General features: G+C 42.3%; 1 protein-coding gene across 2 annotated transcripts in view; it reads right to left on the bottom strand.

Annotated features, from left to right (window-relative positions):
- The window catches only part of STAT3 (signal transducer and activator of transcription 3), an 87,653-nt gene that overhangs the window by 5,586 nt on the left and 59,858 nt on the right, over positions 1-22,209 (bottom strand). The window contains exons 10-22 of one of the 2 annotated variants that reach the window (XM_018563887.1): positions 16,659-16,751; positions 14,925-14,984; positions 13,889-13,918; positions 11,049-11,142; positions 7,423-7,470; positions 5,958-6,041; positions 5,357-5,455; positions 4,117-4,252; positions 3,981-4,033; positions 1,839-1,933; positions 752-891; positions 457-672; positions 247-289 (exon numbers count right to left, since the gene is read on the bottom strand). In XM_018563887.1, the coding sequence (XP_018419389.1) occupies positions 247-289; positions 457-672; positions 752-891; positions 1,839-1,933; positions 3,981-4,033; positions 4,117-4,252; positions 5,357-5,455; positions 5,958-6,041; positions 7,423-7,470; positions 11,049-11,142; positions 13,889-13,918; positions 14,925-14,984; positions 16,659-16,751 (1,191 nt within the window). The remainder of the gene's footprint in view (positions 1-246; positions 290-456; positions 673-751; positions 892-1,838; positions 1,934-3,980; positions 4,034-4,116; positions 4,253-5,356; positions 5,456-5,957; positions 6,042-7,422; positions 7,471-11,048; positions 11,143-13,888; positions 13,919-14,924; positions 14,985-16,658; positions 16,752-22,209) is intronic. The other variant, XM_018563888.1, reaches the window with a different exon arrangement.

Raw genomic sequence — 22,209 nt, 5'->3', positions numbered from 1 at the left:
TTGGAATGGCTTTTAAGTTCAGTTTTATTATCACACCTACCTGTCATGTCTAGGAGCCAACAGGCATTTTTCTGTATTGCCAGTAAAAGGAGAGGCTCAAAAAATTTGGTTAGCACTATATTTTTTTTTAAGCGCATTGGCTAAAAGATTTACCGAATTTGTCCATCGCTGATAAAGGGATATTTTCCACACGTTTCCCATAAAGTAAATGGATATATAATATTCAAACAAAAAGCCAATACTTACGGTGTTACACAAATAAACCTCGTCTTCAGATATGGGGCAGTGCCTGCATAAAAAGTAAAATAGCTGTAATATTTAATAGCACTTTATTGGAAAAGCTTTGTACATAGGAAAGACTAGTGCATGATAGTTTTGTCCAGAAAATTGATATTTACTAGTGCAACATGTATGTCTCTGGATAGGGGATACATTTCAGAATGGAAAGTCTACTACTACCTGAGTCAGTGGGTTCGGGATGTTCCTGGCTCTCTGGGCGGCAGTACTTGCTGAAGGCTTCTTCTTTGGGGATGTCCGGATGCAGGTACACCAAAGGGGACACCAAAATGTTGGTGGCATCCATAATTTTGTAACCCATGATGATTTCAGCAAAGGACATGTTGTTCAGCTGCTGCTTTGTATACGGCTCTACCGACTGGATCTGTGTCTTACCTGGGTGTGAAAACAAATATGAATAGCAAGCAAAAGTACACAAACCTGCAAATGTAGAGTTATCTCAAAGCTTTAATACCGCTGATATCTTTCTCCACCCAGGTGAAGGTAATACCACCCTCTTTGCTGCTCTCGCTGAACCTCAGCAGGAATGTACCAGGGGGTTTGGGGCTGAGAATGGCTCGTTCACGCTCTTTGCTGATGAAACCCATTACATACCTGCAAAGAACACATATACTAAGGTACAAGATTTCAAAGCAGACAATAATACTGTGAATCACAAAAGGACATATTTCCAGTTGATACATTTTGGAGGTCCTCATGGGGAAGCCCGTGCGGAAATATAATCTTAATACAAATTAGTAAACTAAAATGTGAGATTGTAGTTCATCACCGGAGTAAGCTCGGAGCGGTGGCTACCTTACAACACACACAGGGACCATGAGGAAGAAAAGTAGCCGCCCTCCAGAAGGAAGAAAAGTGTCAGCACCACTAAATCTAACTGGATTTTACATGTCACAGTAAGTACTACAATAAATCCACCACATTTTCACCAAGAACTTGCCATCTGGATGCAAGTCTACACTTTAGTTACAGGCAGCCCTGGAAAACTGATGAACCAAGATTATACTGAATGTAATTCTCAAAGTCTTTAGCTGGATACCTCATATTCTAATGCAATGCTCAGAGGTTAAGTTTTTAGAGCTTTTCTCTACTGACCCAATGACAATGGAGTAGGTGTTGAGCTTGTAACCCTGCCAATGTATTGTGTCGTTGCCATGTGTTAAAAAAAATTTTTTTTTGCCTTAACATGCGTATAATGCAAGTGAAGAACTTGGTGCTACTATTTGTAAACATATTCGTATGTCCCAACATGTTTAGTCTTTGCCACTTGTTACTGTTGCAATGATTCTCAATCAGAACTAATTACTGTGATTAAGTTCTAACGGCAAAATAACTGGGCTCCCCTAATAATGCAGTAAACAATGGCATCAAGCAACTTAGCCACAATCAGAAGCCAGATTTTATTGGTCTGTGCATAGAAAAAGCAAATAAAAGCTGCACTGTGATGAGTTGCTAGCGCTGATACATACAGTAAGTAAATGAACCTAAACATAAGCAAATGTTAAACTCCTAACTAAATGTAAAATTCATGTTAGACTTACCCTTCATTCCAAAGTGCGAGAATGTATTTCTTTACAAGGTCAATGATATTGTCCAGCCACACCCAGAATGAAAACCCTTTTCCAGCCATGTTTTCCTGATGAGAAAAATAGGTGTAAGTAGGGCACTAAAGCAGATACATCTAACCACAAAAAACATTTTAAAAAACACTACCTAATCAAAAATGTGTCAAAATCAAACAGATGTGAAAATTGGGGTTTTCCCGTTTACTCTTTTCACCGCCTTTCTGGATAAGTGCAAACCTGCCTCTAAAACAAGAACTTAAGGCTGCAATGGCATCTAGACTGGGATGTGGCAAGTTTGATTATGTGTCTACACTCATCTCTGTGCAACCATTCCAGAAAACTTTGCAAGTATAGACAATTCCACTGCAGATCACAGCTCCACAGCCAGCCAAAACTAGTTGTAGGCACTACAGTGTGTAGGGATTTCGCCAAGAATGAGTTGGCTTCAAAGTAGTGCACTGGGGGTTTGGGGTTGTGATGTTTACACCTGGAGATCACATTGGCGGGGCAACTTAGTAGGTGTAATGCACAAAATTATACCAACCTCTCTACAATCTAGAGACTTTTAGAAGTTTTTCTTTAAAAAGACCTATGCTAAAAAACAGTTTAGATGTGGCTAATGTGATTGACTTTTACTTTAACCCCTTCATGACTGAGGCCTTTTTCCACATTTTAGGCCTGAAAATTACTTAAAACCCCCACACATTATATATTTTCTGAATGCCAAGACCCTATACAATATAATGGTGGTAGTTGCAAATGTTTATGTTGCTCAATATTAGCGCAACTCCTTATTAAACCCCAAAATTTAGTGATAAATTTAATTAAATGCCCCAAAACACAACAAAATACCCATTTTTTAAATGAAATATAAAAGATGAGGTTAAAACGATACCCAACATGCGCAGTTTACAAATTGCGTGCGTCCATGAAACGGCAAAAAACTGCAGTACCCCAAAAAGTCCACAGAAGACGCTTTAAAAGCCCCCACAGGTCATCAATTTAGCGATACCCCAAAATACTGGCCCTAGAATTATTGCTCTCACTCCGGCGTGCGCGGCGATACCCAACATGTGTAGCGCGTTCGTCGTTTTCATACGTACCCGACGCGTGTTTACGTGGCGATGCGCGTGCTCGCAGGGGACTTTTACAAATTTATTATTATTATTAGATTTATTTTAAAAACTGTTTTTTTTTAAACTTTACTTTGACTGCTATCACATGGGGGGGCTTGCAAGCCCCCCCATGTGATAGCAGATGGTGGTGACAGGTACGTCCAAAAGACCCCCAGTGTCACCTTTACACTGGAAAAGGGCTATTGAAGTGCAGATTGCACTTCAATAGCTTATAGCTGGGCTGCAGGAGCCCAGAACTGACAGCCCAGGGACCGGAAGTGATGCAATCTGCTCCGACCCCTTCTTCGGGACACAGAAGTGATCTGGCGACAGGTAAGTCGCCAGAATCGCTTCTGTTGTAAAGCCGACAGTCGGCTCTACAAGTTTAAACAGAGTCCCGGCGGCAAAAGTCGCCGGGAGTCTGTTTAAACAGCCCCGATGCTGGCTACATACACTGTACGTCGTCAGTCACGAAGGGGTTAATCCCCATTGCCCCTGTTTTTCAGCTAGAGGACAGTGTGTCCCATTTTTTAATAGTCCTAAAGCACAATTGCAGTCTTCTGAACCAGCAGTGAAACTAGGGTGTTCAGCCAGTTATATCCGACATATTATTAGAATAATTATATTAAGGCCTAACTCCTTAGGCATGCAGGAGGACTTTCTTCGTTCTAGCCAGTCTGGTGATGTTACAATTCCTTAATTTTCTCCTTCTGTGGTGAGCAGTCCTGTCATCAACAGGGAGATTCACTCTTGCCACCTATTCTGGTGACGGTTGTCATCTTGACAGAAGGTAAGGGGAAATCCAAAATTTCCAGTTGATGGCAAAATGCACAATGGGGAAACTTGTTCTAGTGGAATCTGTAAAAAGGTGGGATTTTTCCTACCCGTTCCTTCTCTTATTCAGAGAAGAATAGACGGTAAAATTATAAGAAAAGACGGTAAAATTGCATAGCAAAATAAACTGACTGATATTTATGCATCACTGCATAGCAACAATAATTACTTTGCAAAATTTGGCCCAGGTGATTTGACAGCCGGAATAGTTTACTCCAGGACCTAAAGATAAAACAAATAAAAACAGTTAGGGCTAAAAAATGTGTCACTTTATCAATGTATCCTCTGAAGCACTGAGAACTTACCCAGCAGTTTTTCAGCCAGCGTGGTTAATTGTTCAATGCTGAGGCCGCGTTTTGTGGTGGAAGAGAACTGCCAGCTTAGAACCTCAGCCACCTGATCCCATGTGCCAATGGGAGGCTTGGTGAAAAAGTTGACATTCTTGAAATTAAAGTGAAAATGTTGATCAGCACTGTAATATGGACACATTCTAAAAATGTATTTTTTAATTTTACCCATATAATATGCAGATCTGCTATATTTTACAAAAATTTTCTCCATTTCCTGTTCTAAGATTTATCACCTATATATAACAGCACAGGAATTGTGTGTACAAATCAACTGTCCCCGTTGATTGTGAAGAGCCAATAAAATGTAGTCAAAAGACCTTCATTTATAATATTGGCATCAATGATGCACTATAAAAGTAGATTGAAGAGAACAGGTTTGCAGAAAGACACTGCAATCTATAAATAAGTCAGAAACGGTACAAGAATGTGTTGGCTAGTAAGCACCTAGGTTCACAGGGTTTGAATGTCAGAACTCATTAGCAGACTTCATAATGCATCTGTACTTAAAAAGACTCACAAACGTCCTATACACATCATCCCATATAATGACTTATGTATATTCAGCCTGAAGGAATCCTTAAACCAGACCTGAACCCTACATAAGTAAACCTTTTTTTAAATTATATATGCTGCAATTCATACAACTTTGTTTTACAAGCCTGTCTGAAATTCCATCATTATTCACAAATATTTAAAGAACAGTAATGAAGGTGGGAACAGCTCAGGTAAAGGTCTTGTGTAATGCAGAATATACAACTTTAAAGTAATTAATTCTCTCACTGTGTGCTACTGGCTAGTCTCAGTGTCAGTCACTTCTATCCGATGGCTTCCTCGTATCTGTAACCTGCCTCATCTCTTACTATGGAATGTTACATTCCATTAATATCAATTACTAAAATGGCAAGAAAGTCACCCTATGATTGACAGGTATAGAGGGGAATGTAAAACCGGTTTGGTAACAATACAGTGGTGGTAATGCACAACTAACCACACAGAATTATCGGAGTATTTTACAAGTAGCGTAGGCCTCCCACAGCATAAAGCATGCAGTCTAGGACCCTGCAAGCAATAAAACATGCACATTATTCTTAAATCTGTCTCAAACATCCACTGATTTACAGTACTTGCGCCCATTTTATGACAGTTTAAGCCTGTCAGTGTGATACACCCAATCCAGGTCAGGTTACAACATTACCTTTGGGTTGTTTGTCAGCATGTTGTACCACAGTATGGAGGCCCAAGCATTGGGCATCTGACAAATGTTAGATATCACTACAACTGGTAATGAGTGAGTCTGCACAGGAAATAAGAAAAAAAAACAATTACTCCATTCAAGTTAAAATACAACACAAAACTCTGAATAACATAGCTAATGTCAGGTAACCCCAAAATATAAGTGTTACTAATGTATTCATTGCAGCTTGCTGGGCATTTAAAGAGAACCTCAAAGTGGGCTTAGGCAAACATTTCTGTCTACATCTACGGAGCCTTTCTGTGAAAGATTTCTATTTCCTCATTTTTTCTAGTTTTACTTACTCTGAGCCCAATTCATGGCTCTGGGAGTTAAGGTAGTGAGGATCAACTGAGGTCAGACATTTGCTGGCCACTCTCGTAACTGCTAGACATCATGCTGAAATAGTACATTTATAAAATGGTATGAAAAAAAAAAATGTAAATACAGTATTCATTTGAAATTGTTTACAGAAGTTTCTTTATTTTACAAGCCTGTACACATTTGGAGAGGAGAGGTCACCCTCCCCTTTCCCACGATAAACCTTTATTGCTAAATCTCCTACCTCCAGATCAATTTTCAAGCCTTGGTGGTATACTTCAGTCTCAAAAGTAATTAGGTGAAGCTCTTCAGTAACAATAAGTGATGCCTGAAAAAAACGTAAATTGGTCAAATAAACACATAAATGTTCCGGTAAACTAAGCAGCAGGGGAGCCTTCCTTTATTAACTCTTTCCTGTGATGCTATTATAGCCATTTTAACATCACTTTCAATTAGGAGCAACAACACTTTAACAGCTTCTATTAAAAGCATGTGCGAGGGCTGTGGCACATCTGTGATCACCTTGAATGAAAATTACGATGGTTATTTAATGTGTGGCAAAGACAAGTTAAAGTCTGCATCCAAATCCCGAGATCTGCAATTACTTGGCCCAAGTGAACTGAGATTCTTTCAGCCTGGAGAACAGTGGGACCTAATCGGCAGCCCAATGATAGTCTATGGGTAGCCGGATCTAAATGGATGTGTGTGTTTACATCCGGTTCCCCTCGGCTCTGCCCAGGTCCAGAAAAAAACCCATCAAAGTTCCCTTTTGGCAGACCTGATCAGTGACAGATCAGGGGTAATGCAATGTGTTTGTTTACATCAGATTCTCCGTAGATAAACAATGGTGGGGTAATTTCATTTTTTCCTCCATCACAAGATGGAGGAAAAATACACTTTCAGGGGTACATTTAGCAGACCAAAGGCAACAAATGAGTATACGGTTATGGTTTACTAAAAGCCAATTAGCACCATAGTGTTCTGTGACAGTGTGTTCAAGGCTTACATTAACCTCTCTGGCGGTCTGATTATTTCATTTTTTTTCCTTTTGTTTCCATTTTTTTTTCTTCGTTTTTTTACATTCAAATCTCTTGCCGATTCCGCCCCCCCCTGCGACGCGGACCCTCGCAAGGGACTTAACCCGGAAGCCGGCATCTGCCGGAGGACACAGCCAGGATCCTGGACAAGGTAAGACGCTACAGTGTAATCCCGAGTGTGGCTCGGGGTTACCGCTTTTGGTAATGAAAATTAACCCTGAGCCACACTCAGGATTACCGCCAGGGAGGTTAATGTACCTTGTGTTAGGGTAGACTATTATTTTTATGTGTAATGTACAGCAACAAAAATATCGCTAATGCAGCATTTTTGCTAGTGCAGCACAATACAGTGCACTCCAACGAGATACACTGGGATGTCCTTCAGAATGAATAGCAATACAGGGTATTAACGCATGTAACTTGCAATAGCACAGTGGTGTGAAAGGGGCCCTAAGGCATTGTGAAAAAATAAGGACATAAAAAACTTCAAAAACATGGTGTGAAGGAACAAATAAAAGAACCAGTAATCAATTTGCAGCAGCAAACAATACGCAATCGCTAACTAGTTGTTGCATACTGCTAGTCTTTTTACCATGAAATAAAACAGGATTTACTTATTAACAAGTAACCAAATAACTGATTGAGACCTCTTCAATGTGTTAGTATACTTACATCACAGTTTGCTCTTCCTCCATTGCCACATCTCTGCTCCCTGAGAGTCTGTAAACAGAAGGAAAATACAAAGTTAATAGGGATGGCAAGGATCATTGTAATAGAAAAACGTGATCTGGATAAGATGGTTGGCTGTCAGGCTCCTGATTCACCCACATCATTTAAAAGTAAAATGACAGGATGGAAGAAAAAAAAAATTTGTTTAGTTTTCATTCAGATTTTTCGTTCATTCGTGTCCGAAAGTCAGTTCGTTTCGGGATTCAGATTTTCGTTAGCGGTAGTATGTACCAATAACCGACGCGTATTTACGTGCGTGCATGCGGGGGCCTTAAAACGTTTGGTGTTTTTTTTTATATATACAACACTTCTATTTTTATTTACCCTTAACTTGATTGCCATCACATTGGGGGATAAAAATCCCCCTATGTGATAGCCAAAAATTACCTAGGACCCCCCAAAGAAGCTGATGAAGCACAGATCTGCTTCACCAGCTTCTCTCTGGCTATAGCAACCAGAGAAATGACAGCTAAAGGCAGAAGTGATGTAATACACATTGCTTCTGCCTTTAGAGAGAGCGGAGGAGAGATCAGCGGTGGCAAATGCTGATCTCTCCTCTGTACGGGCAGCTGCCGTGCCAGTCCTAGGCTCGTAGGGGGAAGTTCATTGTTAAGGTTTACTTATGCTTTAATACTAAACTGTAGCTACTTCTCTTTCAACACAATTCATCTCCAACATGTGTGATGTTTGGGGATATTTCCACATATGGTGAACACTTTTAAGGATGCAGTCCACTCCCAAATATCTTCTTTTTAAGGGCTTGGTAGACCAATTTTACTTAAACAAAAGTTCACACATTCACATCGGATACCCCTGAAGGGGTTGTTCAGTACAGCATCCTTGCACTGCTTGCAAAACACCACAAGTTTAACCTCCTGGCTTTCACTCCTAACATTAACAATTCTGACCCACCGGTCCTCTCTGTAGTGCTGTTCCGCACTTGTACTGGCGGCCCCTCAGGTTCTTGGCTTTCCCAGCCTCCCAACACACACACAACCTGAGGGGCCGCACTTGTACTGGCGGCCCCTCAGGTTCTTGGCTTTCCCAGCCTCCCTGTCTTCATTTGCCTCCAACACACACAACTCCACTTTGACTTTTGGGGAGTCCTCCCAACTCCTGAACAACGTCTGTTCGTATTTCCCCGCAGGAGCTGATTCTCCTTGCCAGCACCCTTTCCTTAAGGGCTGTCCAGAGCTGTACAATTATCAAGAGCTGGTTACTAACAAAACATCAACCCAGGAATGGAGATATCATCCCTCCCAACTCTTTGAAATCTCCCGGTTCCTGAATCCCAAGCAGAATCCAGAAAAACCTTCGCTTCCTGAAACCTCTCTGGCTGAGAGTTCTGGGTGATCATAACAGCAAATTTCAGCGTGGGATTGCCACACAATACCACACATGCCAATGTGCTGCTGGGCTTTTTCTGGGAAAACATGCGATGCAAAGCTTCTTTCCAGAGCATTTTCTTCTCTTGTGACAAATGCTGTGCACTCCAATGGAAAGCTACATGGCACTGCTGTATAGGTTTACAGGGCATGACTGCAGAGCTCTCCCTCAAAACACAAAAAAAAAAACCTTTACTTTTCATTCAGAAAGTGACATTCTGCATGCTGCAGTGAAAAGGCTGGGTCTACATAAGCTGGCCAACTAACTATGCCTTTTTTGCCCAGCTTGATAGAAGACTGCTTTGGCTGTTTCACAATGTGCAATGTGTGAACATGAGAACCAGAATGAGGCCTTGGGATCTACAAGCATATTACCTAATTTAGGTGAGATTGCAACATTTGGTCATCCTATTATATGGAAATGTTGTAACGAATATTAACACTCAGAAAGGAAAGAAGAAATGCACAAATTAGGTAAGAGGGCAACGTTTCCTTGCATAAGTTGTTTAGAGGGACACATAACATGATTTTCATAACTTGGTTTATCTAAAATATCTGATAGCAGAAGTTGTAGATGGATATGTGAAAAAAATTCAGCCAATAATAAGAGCCAGTCTGTGTTGCATGAACCTCACATGTACACAGTGCCTAGCATACTACGCTAATTGGTGCAGCCAAACACCCTTACCTATGGCTTTATTAATTTTTTCCATCCAAGGGGGATAAGCAAAGTTCCAGCCACGCATATGCAAATAAGGTTGATGCTGGTTTTGGAAATATGGGGTTAGGGCCGCCATCAGGGGCGTATGGCCAGGAGTAATGTAAGGGGTCCAGGCTCTAACCAAACAGTTTTTGCTATTAATATGGACAGTTCAGTTTGTCCAGCGGTGTCAGTGTTACCTGTGCGTGTTACCCCAGCAGAGTCAGTGTTACTTACCTGTGCGGTGTCACAGTCAGTCACAGTGTTACTAGTGTGTTGGAATACACATTTAAATTTCATATATTAAGTTGTAATAGTGTTAAAATAAAAGTGGGTGTACTGAAGCACCCAGAGGGATGGCCAGTGGAGAGATGCATCAGCGCCTAATTTTCATACATGTGGCAGTGAGGGAATTAGGATGGGTAGAAGGCAGTCTGTATTCTAGAGGTAAATATACTGCAGACAAGTTTTCCTTAATCTTTTTTTTTTTTTTTTTAATTGATCGATTGTTATGCCTAAATGAAATTATTGTAGCACTAATACCCAAAGTTGGGATAACACCTACTTTATATTTTTCATGTTTTCATTCACATAGCATAACTTGAACAATTCTACTTATATTTATACTTACTCTTTTCTGAAAACCCTAAAACTGAAGTTTGCTCCTACTATGTAATGTTAAGGAGTTAAAGGAGAACTATGGGGTTAAGGCTTTTCCCCATAGTTCTCCTAAGGATAACGGGAGGACACAAACTAGCATCCTCCCGTCACACTAAGCGCGGTATACTGAGACGCCGCAGCTGAAACGCATCCCGACAATTATGTCTTCATCCGCCCAGCTGCGTGAGTGACAGCTGGCTCTGCCTATCTAGAGGCGGAGCCAACTGTACCCGCCCCTCCCCCATCCATTCCGCCAGTCAGCGCTGGAGGATCGGAGTGGGGAGGGGGGAATCCAGCCACTCCCCTGTCACGGCTCTCTGCCGTGACAGGATCGAGAGGTCAGCGAACGCCGGTATGCGTTCGCTCATTTCCCGATCTACTGAGCCGACCTGTGACAGTTTCATTGTCACAGGTCAGCTAGAACTATGAGGATGAGTGAAAAGCACTCACCTCATAGTTCTCCTTTAATGTTCAACATAACAAAAAAAACCTGTCTGTGTTTGCAGATCTCATCAGTTGTAAACTAGATTTCAACATTTTCTGTGCTAACAAATTGTTCACCACATGGCTTAGGTTCTGCATTGTATGTTGAGGGAAACATAGTCTGCCCCCACTTTGTCCCTACGCTTTCACACTGATGCTGTTCATAGTAGCTTGCAGCCTGCTCTAAACAAAGTAGAAAGTTACAAGATATTTTCAAACAATCTTTTTTTTAGTTTATTTTTTAGGTAGTCAGTAGGAACATATAACAAACATAGTGCAGTTTTCTCAATTTGGACTGCAAAAGTGGTACTATCCTTTAAATAGCAAATATATGAACTTACCAAATGTTTGAATTCAGCGGACAGGCTGCCATTATTTGACTCCTCCATATTCATCACCTTTGTGTTTGTACCAAGAATATTAAATTTGCGTGACCTAAAAACCCAAAAACATGAGCGTAAGAGGTATGCATGTTTAAAGTAAAATAGCAGTAAAGGGCTTTTGGTAAATTTTATGTTTTTTAAAAAAATTAAATTTAAAGATAGCAAGGAATTGTGTCCCTCTTCAAACTCATTCAGCTCTGTATTTAGATATCCAGCTGTTGGAGTCTATCCATAGCACTGGCTATTCACAGCATAGTAAAGACAACACCCCACACCCCCAAACCATGTTCTGTGCCACCTCAGCCTTTTTTGCTATTTCAGAAAGCCCCATTAATATTTCTACTTGCAATATCCATACAATACTGTCTGGTAGCCGTCCCCATCCACACGATTTTTTATGGTCACTATCCAACTCTGAGCCCTGTAGCTGCTGCCTTATCACCACTTGTGTGTTTTAAGGTCTCTGCCATTTTGTTCTCCTTATTCTCCACAGTGCTATACTTTTGATGGCTGCCATGATTATATTCCATCGTCTCCTCAGTCCATGATCATCTACTTTCTGCCACCTCTCATTTGCTTGCTATCCCAGGTAAATGATCAGCTTATGCTCTTCAACTCTTTTCCCCTCGTCTATGATTTACATTTTTGTCTTTTCTTTTTACTTTATTTCTCTCTCATTCTTGCACTGCCAGCTCCTACCCTGCCCTCTCTCTTTCTCGAATGGTCAGCTCCTCTCTCTTCCACTCTGCCTCGCCAAGGGTCAGCTCCTCTCTCCTCCATTGTGCCTCCATTCCTTCTGTCCATGCTCAACTGCCATCCTGACTCCTTTCTATATGTCCATGATCGACTCCTGCTCTGCCTTCAATGCTCCCTTCCATTTGCAATCAGCTTACACTCTTCCTACAATGACATACAGTACGTAACCAAATCATTTTGAGATGAGATGACATACAGTACGTAACCAAATAATTTTGCCCATGGAAAATAATTGTCTGAGTGGGCAGTAATGTACACACCAGTGAGTTGAGATTTAAGCACTGTTTGTTATTCTATAAAGTGCATAAAATAAAAGAACCCTAAATCTAATCAATATTTGATGTGTCCAGCTCTTTGCCGTTAAAACATAATATCTCAGGTACATTTGCACACAGTTAAGCTTTTTGGACGCATATGGTCCAGGGTAGGGATGCACAGATAAAGCATTTTCCAGACTTAGTACAAGTACCAATACTTTTCCTCAAGTACTCGCCGATACTAATTACCTTTTTTTTTAGTGTCATGTGACAGTTTTTCTAAAACAATACAGACTAATGATTTTAGTACAGTGGTAAAGTGCCAGGGCCTGGTCGCAGCTGCATATGCTGTGATCCTGGTAGTTCTGCCTTAGACTGCAAGCTGTAGGGGGACTAAAAATCCCAGCAATACATTATACAGCAATGAAGAATGGCATGGGCTATGAAGGACTATAAATCCCAGCAGAGCACTTATCTCATCATGGACTTGGCCTAAAATTACATCTGAGACAGCCCAAATCCACAGAACTGTTAAGTTAACCTAGACGGTTTGAACAACCTACCTGCTTAGTTCCCTAAAAGGTGTGTGTAACGCACCTAGGAGAATTGAAGGTTTTATAAGCAAAGTGGGAACACACCAAATCTAGATACATTTTAGGGCTTTTTTTCTGTTCATGCACTTTGTAGGTTATTAATATCAGAAAATGTCAGTTGGTTTCTATGACAACACTGCGGTTCTGCTGTACAGTGACTGTGTACAGAGAAACCACCAGAAATCTTATTTTCTACTCTTGCGATTGGCTCACTGCTTTTCCTAGAAGTCTACACAGACCTTGGAATCAAATTAGAGGCATCTGCTTCACTTGGCGTTTATTTTTACCAACATACTCAGGACGCCTTATGGGTAGAAGTCTGGCCAGAGCTTTAAGTGCACCTGTGCCCAGACTAAGAACACTATTACTGAGAACTATTTACATATTAACAAGCTGTAAACGAGCTTTAACACAAGTCATCAGTGGCCTCTTCTCCCTGAGCTGCTTTTAATGTGAAGTACATAAATTTTGTAAGATCCTCAAAAATTACAACAAAGACTCCAAAATCACAACAAAGACTCCAGAGTCCAATTTCAATAGGTATCCAACAGCTTAAAAACATCTGCAGGTTTAAAGTAGAGGAAAGAAGCAAAGATTTTACTGCCTGTGTTGTAAGCTTTGAAAATTATTTTCTCTACAATGCTTACAGATATAGAAATTAATGAGGACCGGTTATAGAGTGTGTTTGCTGTTTGTTCAGAATATGTAAACACTTTAGTGTGCATTTAGTGACAGGATCACTTGATCATGAGACTGTCCTCAGGTTTGCTGCTGCAAACTTTCTACAAAAAAATCTTTTGTGATGTATTGTTTAAGGATACTGTAAATCTTACACATGCAGATTTTCTCGTGTTATAACATTGGGTATGGTCACGTAATAAGGAAGGTACACACTCAGAAGTCTTTTTGAGGAAGATAGTGTGCAGTGGTCGGTCTCAGTTCCGTTAGCACATAAGCATGCAATAATACATTGCAATAACATTTGCTAAAATTCTGAAAATGAACATTAACTGTCTTGGAAAGGATTTTGCCCTCAACAAAGCTTCAGCTTATTACACAAACAAAAAATTTAATATTCTGTCTATTAGCCAATTTGACTGAATAACAGATCTGACTGCACATGATCGGGAAGAAAAAGGCTCTGGGCATGGTAAAACCTGCAATCACAACAAACACAGAATAGTATTCTTACCCTCTGAGCGCAGCAACATCCCCAGAATCTCTACAAAATACAAGAGGAAAGTCAGTAAAAAACCAAAACCAACCTCAATTCACACATTGCACAATGACATATGCAATTAATTTGTGGTGCATTCTAAATGGCTTTCTTGTAAGAAATGCCTGAAAACAAAAGTGAACTGTGAGACGGGTTTGGGACTTCTGTTACTGCTAATGTGCTTCCTGTATGCATGAACAGCTTTACTTTTGCAGACCAAAACTAAAAAGAGAGTGTAATAAATTACATCAGATGAGATTTGTAGTTAGTACTTTTGGTTTCCTCTATCTTTCTCTGTTGCAGCTTAATTTATCATACATAAACTGGATTGTGCCAGACAATAAAACGCACTGGCTACCCCTGTATTACCCATTTGACTGGCATTGCAAGATGTGTAGAACACAGTAACACTTTAGGTTCCAGTGTCACCAAAGCACTTCCTAAATGGAGTGAGTATTGGTTTCAACCCACAGCTGCCAAAATATTGCCAGGTCATATTTCATATTAAAGATGAAGTTTTAGATATGAAGTAACTTTTCAACCTGATGCAGACATCTTTAACTGCCTGGCTGCCAGAGATCCTAAATGGTAACCTGTTCCTCACTGCAAACAGCACATAGCTTCTGTGGTCACTGGCTCTGGCTTTTCTCCTTTATGCACTTCACTATTGATTGGTAAAGCTGCCTATCACCGTAATGCGCCAACTACGAGGCAAAGAAGGTTAGCTCTGATGGACCAGAGCCAGTGACAATGGCAGTTCATTGCTGTTGGCAGAAAAAGCTATTGAGAGAGACACTGAGATGCTAATCAAAGGTGTCTGCAATATAAGGTGGGTATCAGGACAATGTTTTCTTCTGTTCACAGATTTGCTTTAAAGTCTTCTTCATATTCCCTACATTAGTTTAATACAACCTTTACCCTAGTTCACTGCCCCAATGTCTTTGTAAGTGGATTACACAGAAAAACATGCTGTAAAAATAAAAAGGAATATTGTAATACAATTTTGATTTACTTATCAATGCAGACTTTGATTTTCAGTTGGTAATTGAGCTCAGGAAACTTGACCAGAAGTCTGTGAAAAGAAACACGGCAAAGTGCAATTATAAACATAAGGATTATATGCAGATAAATAAAAAAAAAAGAACTTTGTGGTGCTATTTAAAGTGGGACCCAAAGTCCAAAGCTTGCACCTGAACATCCACCTAGCAAAACTTGAACAGCATTAACAGAAGACCAGGTGGCAGCCTTACAAATCTGGGAAACAGATGCCTGATGCTGAAAAGCCCAAGAGTGCACCTTGACAGGGAAAGATAGAACCTTACCCTTGAAGAACTACAGGGGAAAAAAATGTCAGCCTACTGTAACTATCTTTTGGAAGTATTAAAAAAATATGTGCATATCTTTCTGCATAGCAATGTAGTTCTCCAGAAATCAATGGCACTAGTCTGTGCTTCCTGACCTCTGCTGCCTTCATTTCCTTTCTGTTAGACTACCAGCCGAGGCAGTGGTCTAATGTCCAGTCTCTGTAGTTCTATTGCAGCCAGCACACACTGCAGTGGGTGGAGTAGGGAAGTCTTAAGCTGGCCACACACCTATAGGTTTTCTGCAGATTTCTATGGTCAGATGGAAAAAGGTGCAACAGATTCCTCCATCTACGCTAAACTGTGTGGATGAAGGAATCTCCCACTGGGCCAAGCTTCACTATCTTGCTAGTCGGACCCGCTGACTCTCAAAACACCTGAACGATGCCTGCATCCAATCAGAATTTTCAGTTATTTTGACAGCCAGCTGGGGGCCGACTAGCAAGATAGCATGGCCCAGCGGGCGATTCCACTTTTTTGCCCTGATGAAGGGACCCTGTGTGGCCCCGAAACATTGGCTATTGTGATATATGTGACGATCGGAATAAACGGACATTGTCATTTGAACATCATCCTCCCGAGTGCTGGTGATCTTCACCTTTTACTGTTTGATGTACACGGCGCCATCCGTGGTTATCACTGCGAGCACCACCATCGTGATTTGGTCTGAGACGCTGCAAGGAGTGCAGGGGGACTTACTGGTATTCTACTTTGCAACCACCTTAGGCCTTGTTCACACCAAGCGCGGAGCAGGTGCAGAGCAGTTACAGACCGGAGCAAAACTGCGTCCAATGTATTCCAAGGGTATTTTCAGCTCTAGTTCACATTGCAGCGTTCAGTTCCAGAGCAGGTAAAAAAACTGCAGCAGGCACTATTTTACCTGCTCTGGAACGCATGCAAACGCCTTGAAAGCCCATGTTAAACTAAAAAGCCAAAAACGGCCCGGAACGCATCAAAAATGCAACACAACCGACTGCACTGCGTGTGCAGAAACTCATGCACATCTGCTCTGCATTTGGTGTATACAAGGCCTGAAACAAAAGAATCTCAGATGCCTTGGTAAAGGTTAACATGAGTCCCTCTGCCTCAAGAAGTAGTGGCGTCTGCTCATTGTGAAAAGGACTTCTTTGCACGCTTGACAGACTTGTAAGGTTGAGATTTGACCAGCAACAGAAAATGATCTACAGAAGGCAGTAGTGGGAAGGTAAAACATCTTTCTACATTTCACACTGTATTTACACTCCCCCCCTCTAGACCTACCACACATATTTACCTATATGGCATGTATAAAAACAAGAATAGAACAAATAGGTTTCTTATTAAAACAAAAAAATAGATAATTTTACTTATTGTTGATTTATATTGATATTATTCCATTAACCAACCTGACTTTGGTAGTAAACTGTACTCCTGTCTTGATCACTAGGGGGCGATCTGGGTGCATTGGCATACATGGCTGTCTCTCCACCACAAATGCACTGTTCGAAAGAAAGAAAAAAAAATACAATCATTTTACTTCTTAAAGTAAAATTTGCCCTGCATGGGCAACACACAAGTTTCCTTAATGCTCAAACTGGCAGCTTTTTTTTTTTTTTTTAATCAGAAGTCAACTTTATTGTACATCTGCACGGTACAATGATACATGGAGGTCATGTGGATATATTGAGGGCAGCTGATTTGGAGACATTTATTTTGAAGTTTGAGAGGGAAGCGTAACGGTCCATTTCCCGCATGAGGATTGGAAGGGAGGAGGACGGCTCAGAAATGAAAAAGATCAGATCATCCGCAAAGGCGGCAACCTTATGCTCCCCAGAATGTTTTGTCAGGCCTCGAAGGTCAGGGTGGGAACGTACGTGGCAGAGGAATGGTTCCAAGGTTAGAATGAATATGAGTGGGGAGAGGGGGCATCCCTGCCTGGTGCCATTGGAGATGGAAAAGAAATCAGAGCGGGCCTCATTCACACGGACGGCAGCCGACGGGGACGAGTATAATGCAGAGATCCAGCGCATCATGCCAGGGCCCAAGCCTATGTGGCGAAGGGTGGCCTGAATGAGGCGCCACTCCACCCTGTCAAATGCCTTCTCCGCATCGGTGGATAACAGCATTAAGGGTGACTGGGCGGAGCGGGCACAGTGTATTACATTAAGCACTCTGGTAGTGTTGTCCCTCGGCTCCCGCCCCGGGACGAAACCCGCCTGGTCCAGGTGTACCAGGCCAGGGATGTATGGGAGTAGTCTGTTGGCCAAGATCTTGGCAAAGATCTTCAGATCCAGGTTGAGGAGAGCTATGGGGCGATAACTACTGCATTGAGACGGGTCCTTACCGGGTTTGGGTATGACCGCTATGTGGGCACGAAGTGAATCTTTGGGGAGAGAGGAGCCCGTCAGGATAGAGTTGTATGCGGCTAGAAAGTGAGAGGAGAGCGAGTGGGAGAAGGTTTTGAAGTAAGGCAATGTGTAGCCGTCGGGGCCAGGGGCTTTACCCGATTTGGCCTGCTTGAGAGCTAGGTCATATTCCTCCTGGGAAATCGGTGTGTCTAGACTATCCCTTATCTCTGGTGGCAGGGTGGGCATACCAGCGTCGCTGAGGTAGTGCAGCAGGTTTGTACTGTCTGATGCGGTAGGGGAAGTGCCCGGCCTTGCACTAAGGTTGTACAAAGAACTGTAAAAGTTCTGAAATTCCCTGGCCATGTCAGCCGACGATGTCAGTTTCGTGCCTGCACTGGAAATTATGTGAGGTATGTACGTTGTCTGGCGGGAACCCCGTAGGGCCGAGGCCAGACACCTGCCCGGCTTGTTCGATAGCTCGTATAAGGTGCGGCGGCCTTTCAGAAGGCCCTGCCGTACCTTAGAGAGGAGGAGGTCGTTGAGTTCTGCCCTAATCGAGACCAGTTCCTTAAAGTGGGCAGCCGCCACTGATTTTTTGTGTGCTGCTTCTAAGGCATGGAGTCTGGCAAATAGCTGAGCCAACTTCACTGCCCCCTCACGTTTCCTGCGGGCACCATGCTTGATCAGGACTCCTCTGACCACGCATTTGTGTGCCTCCCACACCACTGAGGGTTCAAGACTCGTGGAATGCAGTTTCCACCGAAGTGACCCGGTCGTCCACCTCTGTGATGCGGTGAGTAAGGTCATGCAATTCCTTTTTCAGGGCCGCCACAATGGATGACGCCATATTGTCCAGGTCCCGCTTTGTTGGGAGATGCGGCAATAGGCCCTGCAAGCCTCTGTCATCTTGAACATCTAGGCCCAGCACGTGTGGTGTCAGTGAGGGGCCGGGGGAGGGGTCCGAGCGCAGGCCGAGCGGCGTCCGGCCCGAGAGCTCCGGGCAGTTAGAGTCAGGGGGATCCTCCATGTCATGGGTAGGAGAAGTTGTGCCTCGACTCAGCCTCTTACCCGACAGGAGACCGGCCGCGGAGGAGCGGGTGAGCACCATCTTTGAGGGAGACGCGAGAACCGGAGCCGGGGATCGGCGAGTGAAGAAGTCGTAGATTGACACGGGGCGGGTGTCACCGTGGAAGCTGTAGGTTTTCTGCTCCTTGGGCATGAAGAAGAGTGGCAGGTAAAGTCTACTGAAGCGTCGGTCCGGCTCGGTCACTGCAGAGCTCCCCTAAGAAACGTCCTCACGGCGCCATGTCCAGGCCACGCCCCGGCAGCTTTTTTTTAAGGTATATTTTAACAATGACATGCTTGAATGAAAAACTTCAAAATGTATTCAAAAAGATTTGTTATTTTTATTGCAGATTACTATCCAAAAGACACACCTACGCCTTACTCATGCAATGCAAATTGACAGGGCCTGCAAAAGGTCCCACCCATACTAACCCCACTAGCAATCCCTAACTGCTCCTTCCTGCACAGCCAGTACTGAAATAAATGGTGGTAGTAAACCAAGGGTATAGACCTAGAGATTGGCAGAGCAGGGCACTATCACAGGGAAGTTGGTCATATGCTTCTCCAAGTGATGTTTCCATATTAGTTGTGATTTTAAAGCCTATGTGCCAACATTAATGTGCAAAAGCCGGCAGGCCACGGTGGTGCGATCTTGGCAAGTATGAAGCTTTGAGGGGGAAGGATGTCCTAGTTCTGCTCAATGGGATGCGTGAAAGGTTTAACCCTTTTGCTGCCAAGCCCTGCATAACGCTTTTAACCTCAGCTGGCCAGACCATTTTTGCAATTTTCCCCTTTTTAAAAAAACATTGCAACTGCTGCTTTTAGAGTTTGTAAAAGACCCCCCAAGCCATACATTTCCTGAAAGCACAGAACCGGTAGAAAAAAAAGATGGTGCTACTTATTTTAATTAAAAAAAAACAAAAAAAAAAAAAAACTAAAAATCAGTATCAGCAAACACACGAAAAAATATATTTCTAGTGGTGATAATGACCCACTGCCATCAGTGCTCTGCAGATCAGAAAAGCTGAAAAGTGAGAGACTTGAAAACTGAACCCCAGGAACAAAAACTTATGTAAATATATGTTAATTAACACAAAATGATACAACTATTTTGTGTGCACCAAATGGCTTTGCAAACCACGATGTTACCTTGTAAGATGTGCCATCATCACTGGGCTGTACATTGCCTGTGCAGAGAGCAGAGCTGTGGGAAGAACCCAGCAGGTATGTTCACTACAGGCTGGCTGCAGAAATCTGCTGACAGATACAAGACTAATCACTCTTAACAAATACATTGAGCAGCAGTGACCAGTCAGTCTGAACAAGGACAGAGCAGCAGTTAAATGGTCTTTATTCCAGGAAACTGCTGCATAGAGGCAAAGTGTAGGAGTTGTTTCATGCTGGATTCATGTGAAAATCTACAAGAAAGACTAAATGGACACCAAGATTTATGCAAGAATATACAAGACTGTTAGACAATATTTGTTTTGCTTGGAGTTCAGTTTTAAAGCACTGTGCAAAGCAGATCAGAATGACAGCCAGGCAACTAGAATTTTCAGAAAAGAGGGTGGCAGCAATAGCAACCTCCATGTTTGTGAATGACAGGTTCAAACAGCTATATAGTGAAAAAAAAGAAAAAAAAACAAAAAAAAAACAACAGTAAGCTGCGCCTTAAAGTAGAAATAAACCTTTTTTTTGCAAATCTCTACTGCTAGCAAGCAGTATATATACGCAAAAACAAAATTTTTTTTAAAAAAAGTTACCAAACAGGTTCTTAGTAATCTGTCTCCGCCTCTCAAACCCGTCTCAAGATCTAAAGATTCTGGAGCAGCGTGAAGGATCATGGGGCAGGCGCATGCGCAGAAGAGATCTTCGGCCGGGAGAAGAGGAGAGACACAGGGTAAGTCAATGCACGCAGCCTGGGAGCGTGCACCCGCACAGACACCATAGAAGATACAGCAGTCAGCGCTCGATCAGAGACTGGCAGCAGCACTGGATGGACTCCTGAAAACTACTGGAAAGAAGATGATCAGATCAAGAGGCATCATTTGAAGGAGTTCTAAAGCCTCTGTTTTTTTTGCCTAGATCTACTGCTAGCAAGCAGTAGATCTAGGCAAAAAGGTTAAATAAAAAAAAAAAACGCTTTAACAGCGGTTTAAACTTGCCTAGTTATCGGTGCCTGCTCCCGCGACGAGAATCAGGAACTGCTCGTGCGGCCGCAAAGGATCTTGGGGCGGGCGCAGTTCGGATTCTCGGCCCTGGAGACGAGCAGAGACGCAAGGTAATTCTATGGATGCGTGCACCCGCATGCAGACACCGCTGGATCGGAAGTGCCTGCAAGCAGAGAGGAGTCAGCGCTGGATCGGAGAGCCGCCGCACTGCTGAAGGGACAGATGGAAACATGAGGAAAGAAGATCGGAATAAGAGACATCATTTATGGGGGGGGGGATTTTTTTTTTACTTTAATGTCACTTTAAGGTAAGTCCTTAAAGCAGCATCATGGGGGGGAATGCAACTTAACTGCTTCCCATCCAGCAGCCGTTCATAAGCGGCCAGACGGAAGCGCGTTTTAAAATGTCCTTCCCCGCATGCACGAGTGGGAAAACTGCCTAAAATGTAAACAGCCAGCAACGGCTGTTTAAATAAATGAGTTCCGGCGTCTGTAGAGACACACGATTGCTTGTATTTTGTGCGGGTTTGCGCCTGGTCTTCAAGTAGTAAACCTTACAAGAAAGAATAGAATGTGAAGCAAGATGAGAACTATGTGGTAATGTGTGTATACACAGCTGCATGCTATAAAAACAGGCTGATTTCCAGGCCCTGCAGATACTTTGCTCATATGGGAGCTGCAGTAGTACAAAGTCAGAACACTGCACAGGGAAGAATATAGAATATGAACTGCTGGGAGCACATGGGAAATGGTGAAATTAGAGACAGGATAGGAGGAAGGATACTGGGAGAATAAGGAGTTTATGGCCCTATAAATCTTGCTGGCCAATAATTACTGCTGCTTTCAGGCATCAACTTTACAGACACAACATTTGGACAAACAAAATAAGCTGCTTTATATCCATTAAGTTTCTATGTACTGAAGTATATTTACAGGGTGTTTTTTTAAAGCTATTTATTCTTTTACTGCTGTATTTGATGCAGGCAATTGCTACACTGCACGAGAGCCAGAATTGTCAACTGCTGCACTGGAAGTAGTGTGTAATATCCGGGATAGGGATGTACAAATACCGATAATATCGGTTGTTGATACTGGGCATTTTCACAAGTACTCGTGAAAATACCCCGATGCTGAGCACCAATACTAGCCCGTTACATTTTTAAATACATTTGGCTGCCATAAAGCCCATTTCCATCTTTGCAGAGGTATTTAAAAAAAAAAAAACACATGACAGCATTGTACACCAAAAGTACATGAAGCAGGCATATGCTGATGTATATGAACACAGAAACTTAATTATTTTTTTTTGTTAGCTTTCCTCTTCATATCTGTATGGAAATTTCTGCCTCTGTGCTGTGCAAGAAATGTATGCAT

The sequence above is a fragment of the Nanorana parkeri genome, unplaced genomic scaffold (assembly GCF_000935625.1).
Source record: "Nanorana parkeri isolate BGI_ZX_2015 unplaced genomic scaffold, ASM93562v1 scaffold707, whole genome shotgun sequence".
Lineage (NCBI taxonomy): Eukaryota > Metazoa > Chordata > Amphibia > Anura > Dicroglossidae > Nanorana > Nanorana parkeri.
The sequence above is the reverse complement of the archived record's forward strand: the minus strand, read 5'-3'. Positions and strand labels throughout refer to the sequence as shown.